Here is a 15214-nt window from a genome sequence, read left to right as displayed (position 1 = left end):
TCAGCATGCCTAGGCCGCAACCGCCAGCCACTCAGGCCCCAAGAAAAAGCTAGGCCCCGGTGGGGGATGTTGCATGTATCTAATCCTATCCTGTGTGATACTGTCTGCCGAGCTGTGTATCTAATCCTCCCCTGTGTGATACTGTCTGCTGAGCTGTGTATCTAATCCCATCATGTGTGATACTGTCTGCCGAGCTGTGTATCTAATCCTATCCTGTGTGATACTGTCTGCTGAGCTGTGTATCTAATCCTCTCGTGTCTGATAACACTCCTCAAAACAAAGTGACCAAAATCTAATTAGTTCCTTCCGCTTCTCGTCAGAATTGGGCTTGGAGTCTCGGAGTTACTATCCTCTGTCGCTGGAGAAAAGGTTCACATTCTGTTGATTAGATTGGAAATATTTGTAATAAATTAATGAGGATTTTGGGTGACAATGTAAATGAGTTCTTATTGATTGACATCAGAGATACTGAAAATGGCGAAGAACTGAAACACAAAATCTTTTTGAGAGATACAAAAGATTCTTCATTTATATAAAACTGAAGATTCCCTTCATAACTGAAATGTACAGAGGTGACACATGACTAGGGCAGAGATGGAAGTAGTGCAGAGGTGACAGGGGGTCAGAGGTGAGAGGGGGTCAGAGGTGACAGGGGGCGATGAGGCAAAGGTGACAGGTGGTACAGGGGGCAGTGATACAGAGGTGCAGGGGGCGGTGGTGCAGGGGGGGTGGTGATGCAGTGGTGACAGGGGGCGGTGGTGCAGGGGGCAGTGGTGGCGGTGGTGACAGGGGGCAGTGGTTCCGGTGGGCGGTGGTGACAGGGGGCAGTGGTGCAGGGGGCGGTGGTGCAGGGGGCAGTGGTGGCAGTGGTGACAGGGGGCAGTGGTTCCGGTGGGCGGTGGTGACAGGGGGCGGTGGTGCAGGGGGCGGTGGTGCAGGGGGCAGTGGTGGCAGTGGTGACAGGGGGCAGTGGTTCCGGTGGGCGGTGGTGACAGGGGGCGGTGGTGCAGGGGGCATTGATGCAGGGGGCATTGATGACAGGGGGCAGTGGTGACAGGGGGCAGTGGTGGCAGGGGGCAGTGGTGGCAGGGGGCGGTGGTGACAGAGGGCGGTGGTGAGAGGGGGCGGTGGTGCAGGGGGGCATTGATGACAGGGGGCAGTGGTGACAGGGGGCAGTGGTGACTGGTGGCAGGGGGCGGTGGTGACAGGGGACGGTGGTGAGAGGGGGCGGTGGTGCAAGGGGGCAGTGGTGACAGGGGGCAGTGGTGACAGGGGGCAGTGGTGGCAGGGGGCGTTGGTGACAGGGGGCAGAGGTGCAGGGGGCGGTGGTGAGAGGGGGCGGTGGTGCAGGGGGGTGGTGATGCTGGGGCAGTGGTGCAGCGGGCGGTGGTGGCAGGGGGCAGTGGTGGCAGGGGGCAGAGGTGCAGGGGGCGGTGGTGAGAGGGGGCAGTGGTGCAGGGGGGTGGTGATGCTGGGGCGGTGGTGCAGGGGGCGGTGGTGGCAGAGGGCGGTGGTGCAGGGGGCAGTGGTGACAGGGGGCAGTGGTGCAGGGGGCGGTGGGGGCAGTGGTGACAGGTGGCGGTGGTGCAGGGGGCAGAGGTGCAGGGGGAGGTGGTGAGAGGGGGGGTGGTGATGCTGGGGTGGTGATGCTGGGGCAGTGGTGACAGGGGGCGGTGGTGACAGGGGGCGGTGGTGACAGGGGGCGGTGGTGCAGAGGGCGGTGGTGGCAAAGGGCGGTGGTGACAGGGGGCGGTGGTGCAGGGGGCAGAGGTGCAGGGGGCGGTAATGCTGCACATTGTTACTTTATAACCGGATGTAAACAAGAAGAAACAGTTGACAATAATGAAAAAAATGGAAATGATATAAAATGAGAATGTTCAATGTGATGCTGAGGGTTCGTTGCAGTGTGTTGGGGTCAGATGTACAGTTCCTGACATTCGGGGGGCTCCTCACCCCTGTTTTTGCAGTGTTACTTTGACCGCACTGAAGACTTTACCAATTGCCTCAAATAACGGATCACAGAAGGTGCGGACGCAGAGGGAGAACGTCCGCCCCACGCACTGGATCTCTATCATGTAGCTCTTCACACACGGTACCACGGCCCAGATGTGACAGAAGGAGATGAGGGCAAAGAGGACCCCCCAGATGATGGAGAGGGGTATGCCCACCAGGGCGGAGAGCAGCCGGTAGCACCAGTACTTGGTGATGGTGAAGGTGGTGTAACTGGCTTTCCAGACGCCATCGAAGCTGTGAGTCCCATATGGCTCCGCGATCACATCCTCAAAGTCCAGCTGCAGGGAGACAGACATGAAAGGGTCAATTATAGGAAGCCCCCGACCACATGGACAGACCTGTCACTCACTACTGGGACCAAGAGTGACCCCCAGGATCCCCACAAAGATCCCCAGTCACCAGGACCCGAAATTATAATAATATCCAGTAATGGTGCCGACCCCCCCCCCCCCAGGAGGCATAACCCCCTCTGTCCTCCAGACTCCTCTGTCCTCCTTCTCCTCCAGACTCCCCTGTCCTCCTCCAGACTCCCCTGTCCTGCTCCAGACTCCCCTGTCCTGCTCCAGACTCCCCTGTCCTGCTCCAGACTCCCCTGTCCTGCTCCAGACTCCCCTGTCCTGCTCCAGACTCCCCTGTCCTCCTCCAGACTCCCCTGTCCTCCTCCAGACTCCCCTGTCCTCCTCCAGACTCCCCTGTCCTCCTCCAGACTCCCCTGTCCTCCTCCTCCTCCAGACTCCCCTGTCCTCCTCCTCCTCCAGACTCCCCTGTCCTCCTCCTCCTCCAGACTCCCCTGTCCTCCTCCTCCTCCAGACTCCCCTGTCCTCCTCCTCCTCCAGACTCCCCTGTCTTTCTCCTCCTCCAGACTCCCCTGTCCTCCTCCTCCTCCAGACTCCCCTGTCCTCCTCCTCCTCCAGACTCCCCTGTCTTTCTCCTCCTCCAGACTCCCCTGTCCTCCTCCTCCTCCAGACTCCCCTGTCCTCCTCCTCCTCCAGACTCCCCTGTCCTCTTCCTCCTCCAGACTCCTCTGTCCTCTTCCTTTTCCTTCTCCAGACTCCTCTTCCTCTTCCTTCTCCAGACTCCTCTGTCCTCTTCCTCCTCCAGACTCCTCTGTCCTCTTCCTCCTCCAGACTCCTCTGTCCTCTTCCTCCTCCAGACTCCTCTGTCCTCCTCCTCCAGACTCCTCTGTCCTCCTCCTCCAGACTCCTCTGTCCTCCTCCTCCTCCAGACTCCTCTGTCCTCCTCCAGACTCCTCTTCCTCTTCCTTCTCCAGACTCCTCTGTCCTCTTCCTCCTCCAGACTCCTCTGTCCTCTTCCTCCTCCAGACTCCTCTGTCCTCTTCCTCCTCCAGACTCCTCTGTCCTCTTCCTCCTCCAGACTCCTCTGTCCTCTTCCTCCTCCAGACTCCTCTGTCCTCTTCCTCCTCCAGACTCCTCTTCCTCTTCCTTCTCCAGACTCCTCTGTCCTCTTCCTCCTCCAGACTCCTCTGTCCTCTTCCTCCTCCAGACTCCTCTGTCCTCTTCCTCCTCCAGACTCCTCTGTCCTCTTCCTCCTCCAGGCTCCTCTGTCCTCTTCCTCCTCCAGGCTCCTCTGTCCTCTTCCTCCTCCAGACTCCTCTGTCCTCCTCCAGACTCCTCTGTCCTCCTTCTCCTCCTCCAGACTCCTCTGTCCTCCTCCTCCTCCTCCAGACTCCTCTGTCCTCCTCCTCCTCCACCTCCCTGTGATTACATTACGCCTAATACCTTTGATTGGGGGGGTTCATGGTGTTTCTTCCTTACATAGGAGAATGAAGAGCCGCTTCCAGGTAATGAGTTAACCCCATGTTGCCTGGAGGGTCTGCAATGCCCTCCCCCGATTCCCTGGGCAGAGGCTGCCATGTAGTCAGGGTTCAGAGTCTGGCACCTCGCCCGCGGGCACCTCTCACCACTCCGACTTTGAACCCAAGAGATCCAGGAAGGAAACAATCGTCTCACTTCAGATAATGATATTAACAGAAGCAGCGGTGATCGGAAGAATCCATAAGTGGGTTTGTTACAATGTATCAGCAGAGATAAGAGCCGTCAGCCTGGTCCCACCTCCCCAGTATCATGTATTCTACTGCTGCTGGACCCCTCTAGACTGAAGGGATTAATACTTCTGCCTCCTCTATAAGATACTACAGCACAGGAGAGAGATGTGTGCATGTTAGTAGCAGCAGGACTGTGATATATGGATTTATATTCCTGGATTGTACTGGGGGTGTCCTCACACTGCTGTGCATGACCCTACTACATCTGCCACAGCTCTCCAGGGACAATACCTAACACTGGCTGCAGTCTGCATGATCACACCAGCTGACAAGTTCCCTTTAGACACAACAGAGGCGCAGTGTTGCCCCTTCATAGTAAATAGGCTTAGCTCACATCTGTGAATATACAAACATTGGGGCAGATTTACTTACCCGGTCCATTTGCGATCCAGCGGCGCGTTCTCTGCAATGAATTCGGGTCCGGCCGGGATTTATTGATGTAGTTCCTCCGCCGTCCACCAGGTGGCGCTGCTGCGCTGAAAAGCATCGGAACGCACTGGAATACACCGAGCCGGGCTGAGTGAAGGTAAGTGCAAGCTCTGCGACAGATTTTTAAAAAAAAATGCGGCAGTTTTTCCGAATCAGTCGGGTTTTCGTTCTGCCACGCCCCCCGATTTCCGTCGTGTGCATGCCAGCGCGCCACAATCCGATCGCGTGCGCCAAAATCCCGGGGCAATTCAGGGAGAATCGGCGCAAATCGGAAATATTCGGGTAACACGTCGGGAAAACGCGAATCGGGCCCTTAGTAAATGACCCCCATTGTAACAAGCTCCGTAACCATCAGATGGTCCATAACATGCTGCCTGCATATAGGACACTATGTACAATCTGCTCAGCTCCTCCTGCTCTATAACATGCTGCCTGCATATAGGACACTATGTACAATCTGCTCAGCTCCTCCTGCTCTATAACATGCTGCCTGCATATAGGACACTATGTACAATCTGCTCAGCTCCTCCTGCTCTATAACATGCTGCCTGCAGATAGGACACTATGTACAATCTGCTCAGCTCCTCCTGCTCTATAACATGCTGCCTGCATATAGGACATTATGTACAATCAGCTCAGATCCTCCTGCTCTATAACATACTGCCTGCAGATATGACACTATGTACAATCTGCTCAGCTCCTCCTGCTCTATATCATGCGGCCTGCAGATAGGACACTATGTACAATCTGCTCAGCTCCTCCTGCTCTATAACATGCTGCCTGCAGATAACATGCTGCCTGCAGATAGGACACTATATAAGCTCTATTCTGCTCCTCCTGTTCTATAACATGCTGCCTGCAGATAGGACACTATATAAGCTCTATTCTGCTCCTCCTGTTCTATAACATGCTGCCTGCAGATAGGACACTATATAAGCTCTATTCTGCTCCTCCTGTTCTATAACATGCTGCCTGTAAATAGATTAGATATTACTAAACCACACCTTGACCACATCGTCGTTTATCTTCTTGGGGTCTCTGTCCACCAGGTCGATCTCCTTGGTGAGAATGTCTTTGGAGATCTTGTCTTCATAGTACAGTTGTTCCTCTGCCATGATCCCCGGGTCCCTCTATGGCCGCTGCCTCTTCCTTGGGTGCAGTTCTGCAGACTGAGTGTGAGCCGGGGCTGCTGACATGTGAGAACAGCTGCTGACATAGCGGGGGCTCCTGTCCTATCTGCACACATGCGACTCGTCACAGTAATCATGGATCACTTTAGGACATGCGGCCCCCTCACCAGATAATAGACTGGGGGTCCATAGATAGAAAGCCAAACATATACATCATATACATCACACCCCCCTCCATGTACTGTGACATCACTGTGTGTATTATCCCTGTACTGTGACATCACTGTGTGTATTATCCCTGTACTGTGACATCACTGTGTGTATTATCCCTGCACTGTGACATCACTGTGTGTATTATCTCTGTACTGTGACATCACTGTGTGTATTATCCCTGTACTGTGACATCACTGTGTGTATTATCTCTGTACTGTGACATCACTGTGTGTATTATCCCTGTACTGTGACATCACTGTGTGTATTATCCCCTGTACTGTGACATCACTGTGTGTATTATCCCTGTACTGTGACATCGCTGTGTGTATTATCCCTGTACTGTGACATCACTGTGAGTATTATCCCTGTACTGTGACATCACTGTGTGTATTATCCCTGTACTGTGACATCACTGTGCGTATTATCCCTGTACTGTGACATCACTGTGTGTATTATCCCTGTACTGTGACATCACTGTGTGTATTATCCCTGTACTGTGACATCACTGTGTGTATTATCCCTGTACTGTGACATCACTGTGTGTTTTATCCCTGTACTGTGACATCGCTGTGTGTATTATCCCTGTACTGTGACATCACTGTGAGTATTATCCCTGTACTGTGACATCACTGTGTGTATTATCCCTGTACTGTGACATCACTGTGCGTATTATCCCTGTACTGTGACATCACTGTGTGTATTATCCCTGTACTGTGGCATCGCTGTGTGTATTATCCCTGTACTGTGACATCGCTGTGTGTATTATCCCCTGTACTGTGACATCGCTGTGTGTATTATCCCTGTACTGTGGCATCGCTGTGTGTATTATCCCTGTACTGTGACATCACTGTGTGTATTATCTCTGTACTGTGACATCTCTGTGTGTATTATCCCTGTACTGTGGCATCGCTGTGTGTATTATCCCTGTACTGTGACATCACTGTGTGTATTATCTCTGTACTGTGACATCGCTGTGTGTATTATCCCTGTACTGTGACATCGCTGTGTGTATTATCCCTGTACTGTGACATCGCTGTGTGTATTATCCCTGCACTGTGACATCACTGTATGTATTATCTCTGTACTGTGACATCACTGTGTGTATTATCCCTGTACTGTGACATCACTGTGTGTATTATCCTGTACTGTGACATCAATGTGTGTATTATCCCTGTACTGTGACATCACTGTGTGTATTATCCCTGTACTGTGACATCACTGTGTGTATTATCTTGTACTGTGACATCACTGTGTGTATTATCTCTGTACTGTGACATCACTGTGTGTATTATCCCTGTACTGTGACATCACTGTGTGTATTATCCCTGTACTGTGACATCACTGTGTGTATTATCCCTGCACTGTGACATCACTTTGTGTATTATCCCTGCACTGTGACATCACTGTGTGTATTATCCCTGCACTGTGACATCACTGTGTGTATTATCCTGTACTGTGACATCAATGTGTGTATTATCCCTGTACTGTGACATCACTGTGTGTATTATCCCTGTACTGTGACATCACTGTGTGTATTATCTTGTACTGTGACATCACTGTGTGTATTATCTCTGTACTGTGACATCACTGTGTGTATTATCCCTGTACTGTGACATCACTGTGTGTATTATCTCTGTACTGTGACATCACTGTGTGTATTATCTCTGTACTGTGACATCACTGTGTGTATTATCCCTGTACTGTGACATCACTGTGTGTATTATCCCTGTACTGTGACATCACTGTGGGCTATTTATTGGAATAGTTTATGCTCCTGGTCTGCACAAGGTCATGCAGCTGAGCTGGTGTAGTTGGCACGTGTGGGGGCGTTGGGGACTATTTGAGGCACCAGACGGATTGTGTAGCTATAAGTAGCCTGCATTTGCTCCACAGACAGACAACAGATAACAGAGGTTTCCCATGGAGACAACACAATGCACTTCTCGGGAGCCTCTCAGCTCGGGTCATGCAGTGGATTCTGTTGCTGCAGATAACAGAGAGATCTATCGTGTTATTAGTTGGTTACAGGGAGAATCTATTTTCTTGGTTGTTGTTTCTGCAGGGTTTGGGGTTAGTAATAGAGATCTCTGCGTACACTGTATACACTGACCATAATGAGATCACAGTATGCAGTCAGCTCCTGAGCGCCACCCACTGGTGGTTACTGATAGTGAGTCTGCTGACACAGTGTAACAGAAGGCACAATGGACGTGTCTCTGCTCCCCATCTGAGGTCTTGCAGGGTGCTCCGATGGTTGGGTCTGAAGGACAAACTTTTACATCTGAAGGTCCTCCACCACCTGGCCAGATTATACGGAGCTGTTGCAGATTTCTGCCCCAAACTGAGATGTTCCTACCCCAGAAGTAATTAACTATTTCATTTCTTGCCTTGCTTAAAATGAGACCCCTCGGCTCCAGCATCTGCCACTGGCTTTGCTCCAGAACTTGCCCCTTCCTCTGCTTCAGCACCTATTCCTGCCACTGCTCCAGCCCCTTTTCTTCCTCTGCTCCAGCCCCTGCTTCTGCTTCAAGCCCTTCTCTGCCTCTGTCCCAACACCTGCACCTGCCTCTGCGCCAGCACCTGGCCCTTCTCTGCCTCTGCCCTAACACCTGCACCTGCTCCAGCACCTGCACCTCCCTCTGCTCCAGCACCTGGCCCTTCTCCTGCCTCTGCTCCAGTACCTGGCACTTCTCCTGCCTCTGCTCCAGCACCTGCATCTCCCTCTGCTCCAGCACCTGGCCCTTCTCCTGCCTCTGCTCCAGTACCTGGCACTTCTCCTGCCTCTGCTCCAGCACCTGCACCTGCCTCTGCTCCAGCACCTGGCCCTTCTCCTGCCTCTGCCCTAACACCTGCACCTGCCTCTGCTCCAGCACCTGGCCCTTCTCTGCCTCTGCCCTAGCACCTGCACCTGCCTCTGCTCCAGCACCTGCACCTGCCTCTGCTCCAGCACCTGCACCTCCCTCTGCTCCAGCACCTGCACCTCCCTCTGCTCCAGCACCTGGCCCTTCTCCTGCCTCTGCTCCAGCACCTGGCCCTTCTCTGCCTCTACCCTAACACCTGCACCTCCCTCTGCTCCAGCACCTGCACATCCCTCTGCTCCAGCACCTGGCCCTTCTCCTGCCTCTGCTCCAGAACCTGGCCCTTCTCCTGCCTCTGCTCCAGCACCTGGCCCTTCTCCTGCCTCTGCTCCAGCACCTGGCCCTTCTCCTGCCTCTACTCCAGCACCTGGCCCTTCTCCTGCCTCTACTCCAGCACCTGCACCTGCCTCTGCTCCAGCACCTGCCTCTACTCCAGCGCCTGGCCCTTCTCCTGCCTCTGCTCCAGCACCTGCCTCTACTCCAGCACCTGGCCCTTCTCCTGCCTCTGCTCCAGCACCTGCCTCTACTCCAGCACCTGGCCCTTCTCCTGCCTCTGCTCCAGCACCTGCACCTGCCTCTACTCCAGCACCTGGCCCTTCTCCTGCCTCTGCTCCAGCACCTGCCTCTACTCCAGCACCTGGCCCTTCTCCTGCCTCTACTCCAGCACCTGCACCTGCTTTTAATTTGGTTATATTTTCCTCCAAATGTGTTTGCTCTTTCCCCATGTTTTACTGGTTGGGAGTGTCCTGAAATCTTAGAAGATACCGAACGGGACAATAAGTTCTCCTGGACATTGTCATCTACAGTAGAATTGATGAAAGTATCAGATCAAATCAAGAACTTCTCACAAGATGAAAGTGTGGGCACCGTCTGTTATAAGTGGGGAGCTGTCAGTGTAGCTTTGGGTGTGAATAGACACAGCGGGGCTCATTTACTAAGGGTCCACGGACTGCACAAACGTCGGATATTTTGACGATTACTATTTTGCGTTGCATTTAAAAGGGGATTTTTCACACACGATTAGATTTTGGCGCAACAATGGCGTCTTTCATGCAACACAAATCCGGGGTTGGGCCGTCGGCCAATCCAACAGATTCGGACTGAGCGCTGGATTTAACATTTTAATTTGTGTCGCAAAACAATGCACTTACATGCACCAGGAAGAAGAAGGTGAACCTGAGTGGGGAAGCGACACATGCAGGATATCGGGCGCACGATCTTAGTGACTCCCCGCACAGCGCATTATACACGGGCAATGCACTTACATGCACCAGGAAGAAGAAGGTGAACTCCAGGGACCTGAGCGGGGAAGCGACACATGCAGGATATCGGGCGCAGGATCTTAGTGACTCCCCACACAGCACATTATACATGGACAATGCACTTACATGCACCAGGAAGAAGAAGGTGAACTCCGGGGACCTGAGCGGGGAAGCGACACATGCAGGATATCAGGCGCAGGATCTTAGTGACTCCCCACACAGCGCATTATACACGGACAATGCACTTACATGCACCAGGAAGAAGGTGAACACCAGGGACCTGAGCGGGGAAGCGACACATGCAGGATATCGGGCGCAGGATCTTAGTGACTCCCCGCACAGCGCATTATACACGGACAATGCACTTACATGCACCAGGAAGAAGAAGGTGAACTCCGGGGACCTGAGCGGGGAAGCGACACATGCAGGATATCGGGCACAGGATCTTAGTGACTCCCCGCACAGCGCATTATACACGGACAATGCACTTACATGCACCAGGAAGAAGAAGGTGAACTCCGGGGACCTGAGCGGGGAAGCGACACATGCAGGAAATCGGGACCACAATCTTAATGATTCGCGCTGCAGTCCATGATCGTCAGACAACGCACAGCGGGGATTGCACAAAGGACGGGTAAGTAAATGAGCCCCAATATCTAACAGAACAGGTCTGTAGATGATACATTATTTTTGGGGAACTGGTGCTGATTTGGCACTGAAGAGGATTAGGTGACCTTTAGGGGACAGAGGTGAGAAGAGTCGGAATACAAAATCACCACTTTCTAGGGGCACCAGGGGCACCACTTTTTAGGAGCATCTTCCACCACTGTTTCTTCCAAACTCCTGATACCATTTATCCTCAGTTCAGAAGTTGGGGATGTATATTTTTGGATGCGGTGCTGTTACAGTGTCCCAGCGCACGTCCCGCTTCTAATTATTCACAACTCGATGTGGTGACAATGGCGTGTGATCAATATGCAGCAGGCGTGCGGGCAGAGAATGGTTTACTGCGCTCATCTCTCCTCTGTCGTGCCCGCTGACTTACATGAGTGGATGTCAGACAGTAAACAACAGGGTGGGGGGCAGCAAGTAGAGGTGCCCCCTATAAACTGACGCCAGCTTCTAATCACTTCTTGATTAGTTACATTGGCACATGGAATTTTGGCGCATTGTGGAGCAGATGACCCCCAATACCAGCTCATTACTCTCAGGGTCACCGTGATCCGTACGCCCCAGCCGCTGACTCATTGCGGGTCGTTGCCAGACGCGGTACGCCCGATGCTGCTGGCAGGTAGTGGGTGGCGCTCATCCACCGCAGCAGAAGTTCCCTTTTCTCTGCCAGTTCACTCAGATCACAGCTGGATACAACGCGCCGCCGGCTGCACCGTAATTTACTCTCATTAACATTGAAGCGAAACGCGTTGGTAGAAGAGACGACAGAGGGAAGTTAATTTCTTTATAGATTTTTATAATAACCTTCACATTGACATGTTGTGGCGCCCCCTGTATGACAATCAGTGCAATGACAGCTGCACCACGCGCTTTGGGCCATACCAGCTACATTATAGGAGAGGAGATGATCTCAGCATAGGCATAGGATGCTGTATGGCCGTACTGTGTACCGTATGGCGGTATATTATTTATACACTGTAGTATTGGGGCTGGTAGTAGGTCAGGGCTTTATTTGGCCTCTCGGTAGCTCAGTAGTGTTATAATATGTGCATTGCGGTATTATTTATGCACTTCATGTCCCTTCCTGATGGCGCATATGATCATGGAATTTCTTATTAATTAACAGTTAAACGATTTTTGTCTTTTGCTTTTCACAATATTTAAACATTTCCATAAAATAATAATAATAGATTATTTACTGAATTTACTGGATTATTTTCTAGGATTGTATCTTCTCCAAGTGTCCTCACACTGCTGTGCTTTTGGCTCTGTGCTTTGAACTACTACACTACCAGGGGCACTAAAGCTTTTATTCAGAGAGGGAAGGCATGATGTAGTTTGATGCACAGGGCACAGCAGTGTGAGGAGAAGCTACAATCCTGGAATATAAATCCATATAAATCACAGTCCTGCTTCTACTAAGAACATACACAAAGATCTGATTACACATCTCTCCAGGAGCAGTACATAACACTGGCTGCAGAGAGCACAGAGCACAGCAGTGTGAGGACATGCCTCTAGTGAACTTGCGGACTCTACAATCCTGGACTATAAATCCATATATCACAGTTCTGCTGCTACTTACAACATACACAAAGGTCTAATTACACATCTCTCTAGGTGCAGTACATAACACTGGTTGAAAAGAACACAGAAAACAGCAGTGTGAGGACAAGACCTCTAATGAACTTGGGGAAATCTACAATCCTGGAATACAAATCCATATATCACAGTCCTGCTGCTACTAACAACACACATCTCTCCAGGGGCAGCACATATCACTGGCTGCAGAGGGCACAGGGAACAGCAGTGTGAGGTGTACAAGGACAATACATAACAGTGGCTGCAGTCTGTATGGTCACACCTGAAGTTACTAGGGAACCTGCAGCTACTTGGAGGTGACATATCATGGTGTTGGTTGGTCTTTTGTCTACATGTGACGGGGAGATTCTATTGTGGGGGGAGGGGCCTGGGGGGCAGTTTTTTGTAGGACTGGTTAATGTTCTTTCAGTATATACTACATATATACACTCACCGGCCACTTTATTAGGTACACCTGTCCAATTGCTCATTAACACTTAATTTCTAATCAGCCAATCACATGGCGGCAGTGCATTCAGGCATGTAGACATGGTCAAGACAATCTCCTGCAGTTCTCCCGAGCATCAGTATGGGGAAGAAAGGTGATTTGTGGCCTTTGAACGTGGCATGGTTGTTGGTGCCAGAAGGGCTGGTCTGAGTATTTCAGAAACTGCTGATCTACTGGGATTTTCACGCACAACCATCTCTAGGGTTTACAGAGAATGGTCCGAAAAAGAAAAAACCTCCAGTGAGCGGCAGTTCTGTGGGCGGAAATGCCTTGTTGATGCCAGAGGTCAGAGGAGAATGGGCAGACTGGTTCGAGCTGATAGAAAGGCAACAGTGACTCAAATCGCCACCCGTTACACCCAAGGTAGGCAGAAGAGCATCACTGAACGCACAGTACGTCCAACTCTGAGGCAGATGGGCTACAGCAGCAGAAGACCACACCGGGTGCCACTCCTTTCAGCTAAGAACAGGAAACTGAGGCTACAATTTGCACAAGCTCATCGAAATTGGACAGTAGAAGATTGGAAAAACGTTGCCTGGTCTGATGAGTCTCGATTTCTGCTGCGACATTCGGATGGTAGGGTCAGAATTTGGCGTCAACAACATGAAAGCGCGGATCCATCCTGCCTTGTATCAGCGGCTCATGCTAGTGGTGGTGGTGTCATGGATCCATCCTGCCTTGTATCAGCGGGTCAGGCTGGTGGTGGTGGTGTCATGGATCCATCCTGCCTTGTATCAGCGGGTCAGGCTGGTGGTGGTGGTGTCATGGATCCATCCTGCCTTGTATCAGCGGGTCAGGCTGGTGCTGGTGTCATGGATCCATCCTGCCTTGTATCAGCGGCTCAGGCTGGTGGTGCTGGTGTCATGGATCCATCCTGCCTTGTATCAGCGGCTCAGGCTGGTGGTGGTGGTGTCATGGTGTCTTTGGGCCCCTTGGTACAACGCCACAGCCTACCTGAGTATTGTTGCTGCCCATGTCCATCCCTTTATGAGCACAATGTACCCTGTAACATCTGATGGCTACTTTCAGCAGGATAATGCGCCATGTCATAAAGCTGGAATCATCTCAGACTGGTTTCTTGAACATGACAATGAGGTCACTGGACACAAATGGCCTCCACAGTCACCAGATCTCAATCCAATAGAGCATCTTTGGGATGTGGTGGAACGGGAGATTCGCATCATGGATGTGCAGCCGACAAATCTGCGGCAACTGTGTGATGCCATCATGTCACTATGGAGCAAAATCTCTGAGGAGCTTCCAGCACCTTGTTGTATCTATGCCACGAAGAATTGAGGCAGTTCTGAAGGCAAAAGGGGTCCAACCCGTTACTAGCATGGTGCACCTAATAAAGTGGCCGCTGAGTGTATATTCCATACACATCTCCCACATCACGTCCTCCCGTCCCGCAATGTTTGGCTTTGGTTCTTGTTTCCATAGATTCTGTTTAGTTTCTAGATTTTTCTCAGGATTAAACTCTAATTGATGATAATTATAATTTCTTCCCATAGATGTAGATTGTATCACAAAGTGACAGAACCTCAGCTGTGGCCCCCGCCAGCCGCCGACCGACCCACCCGGCCTTGGTGTGTGACCATGAGACTTCTGTAATGTTTACGTATCACATGACAGACTGCGGCGGCGAATGGCGAATGTGACCCTGATGAAAGGGAAGGTTCTGCTGCCGGAATTTCTAGGAAGAGGCGCGAGTGCGGGAGAAAGGGGGAAATTATTATTTTTACATTTTAACTTTGATAAAGAAGTTTCTATATATTTATATAATTTGATGAAATGATATTTAAAAGATCCATATTTACTAATAAAAAATTCCATTTTTTACACAATATATATATAATTTGGGGTATTTTCCGTGGATTTTTGAGCCAGATGTGAGTGATATACAATGATGATATATGGTGGATACAGTGAGCCGGACCCTCCTGCGCTTGGTATGTAATGTACAAACCCAAGATAAACTGTAAGAGGATCCTGAGGGAGAACGTGCCAAGGCCGATGCTAATATTAGAGGGTATTATGAGCCCCCCGCATGACCCCATATACTACATACCCCACATTTTTCCTGAATGGCAGCACACTTGGCATCTGTAGCGCAGATTTAGAGGGTGTGTAGACTCCTGCAAGAACTTTGTTACATTCACAATACTAAAAGAAGCAATTTTGTAAGTCGATTTAGTAAAAGAATCTCACACCGTTTTGAGTACACAGCTCCAGTACTGTGTGATGTGTCTCTATGGGCACAAGTAGTCACCATTGCCATCATCCAGATAATAAAAGCTCTGATAACATCATTAGTGGTTCACAAGAACAGGGGTACCTCTCCCAAATACAACCCCAAAATACCATGATCATGGGGGAAACATGGCATCTAATAAGCTGGATGTTACTGAGACAAACCCTCAGCTGTGAGAAGCTTTGGGCAATGGGGCAGATTTACTTACCTGGTCCAGTCGCAATCCAGCGGT

General features: G+C 51.1%; 1 protein-coding gene across 1 annotated transcript; it reads right to left on the bottom strand.

Annotated features, from left to right (window-relative positions):
• Positions 1-1464: 1464 nt before the first annotated feature.
• Positions 1465-5730, bottom strand: CAV3 (caveolin 3). The gene is made up of 2 exons (XM_072127316.1): positions 5512-5730; positions 1465-2291 (listed from the first exon to the last, which is right to left on the bottom strand). The coding sequence occupies exons 1-2, from the start codon at positions 5620-5622 to the stop codon at positions 1950-1952; spliced, it is 453 nt and encodes a 150-aa protein (XP_071983417.1). The 5' UTR covers positions 5623-5730; the 3' UTR covers positions 1465-1949.
• Positions 5731-15214: the final 9484 nt, after the last annotated feature.

Source organism: Engystomops pustulosus, chromosome 10, assembly GCF_040894005.1.
Source record: "Engystomops pustulosus chromosome 10, aEngPut4.maternal, whole genome shotgun sequence".
Taxonomy (NCBI): Eukaryota; Metazoa; Chordata; class Amphibia; order Anura; family Leptodactylidae; genus Engystomops; species Engystomops pustulosus.
The sequence above is the reverse complement of the archived record's forward strand: the minus strand, read 5'-3'. Positions and strand labels throughout refer to the sequence as shown.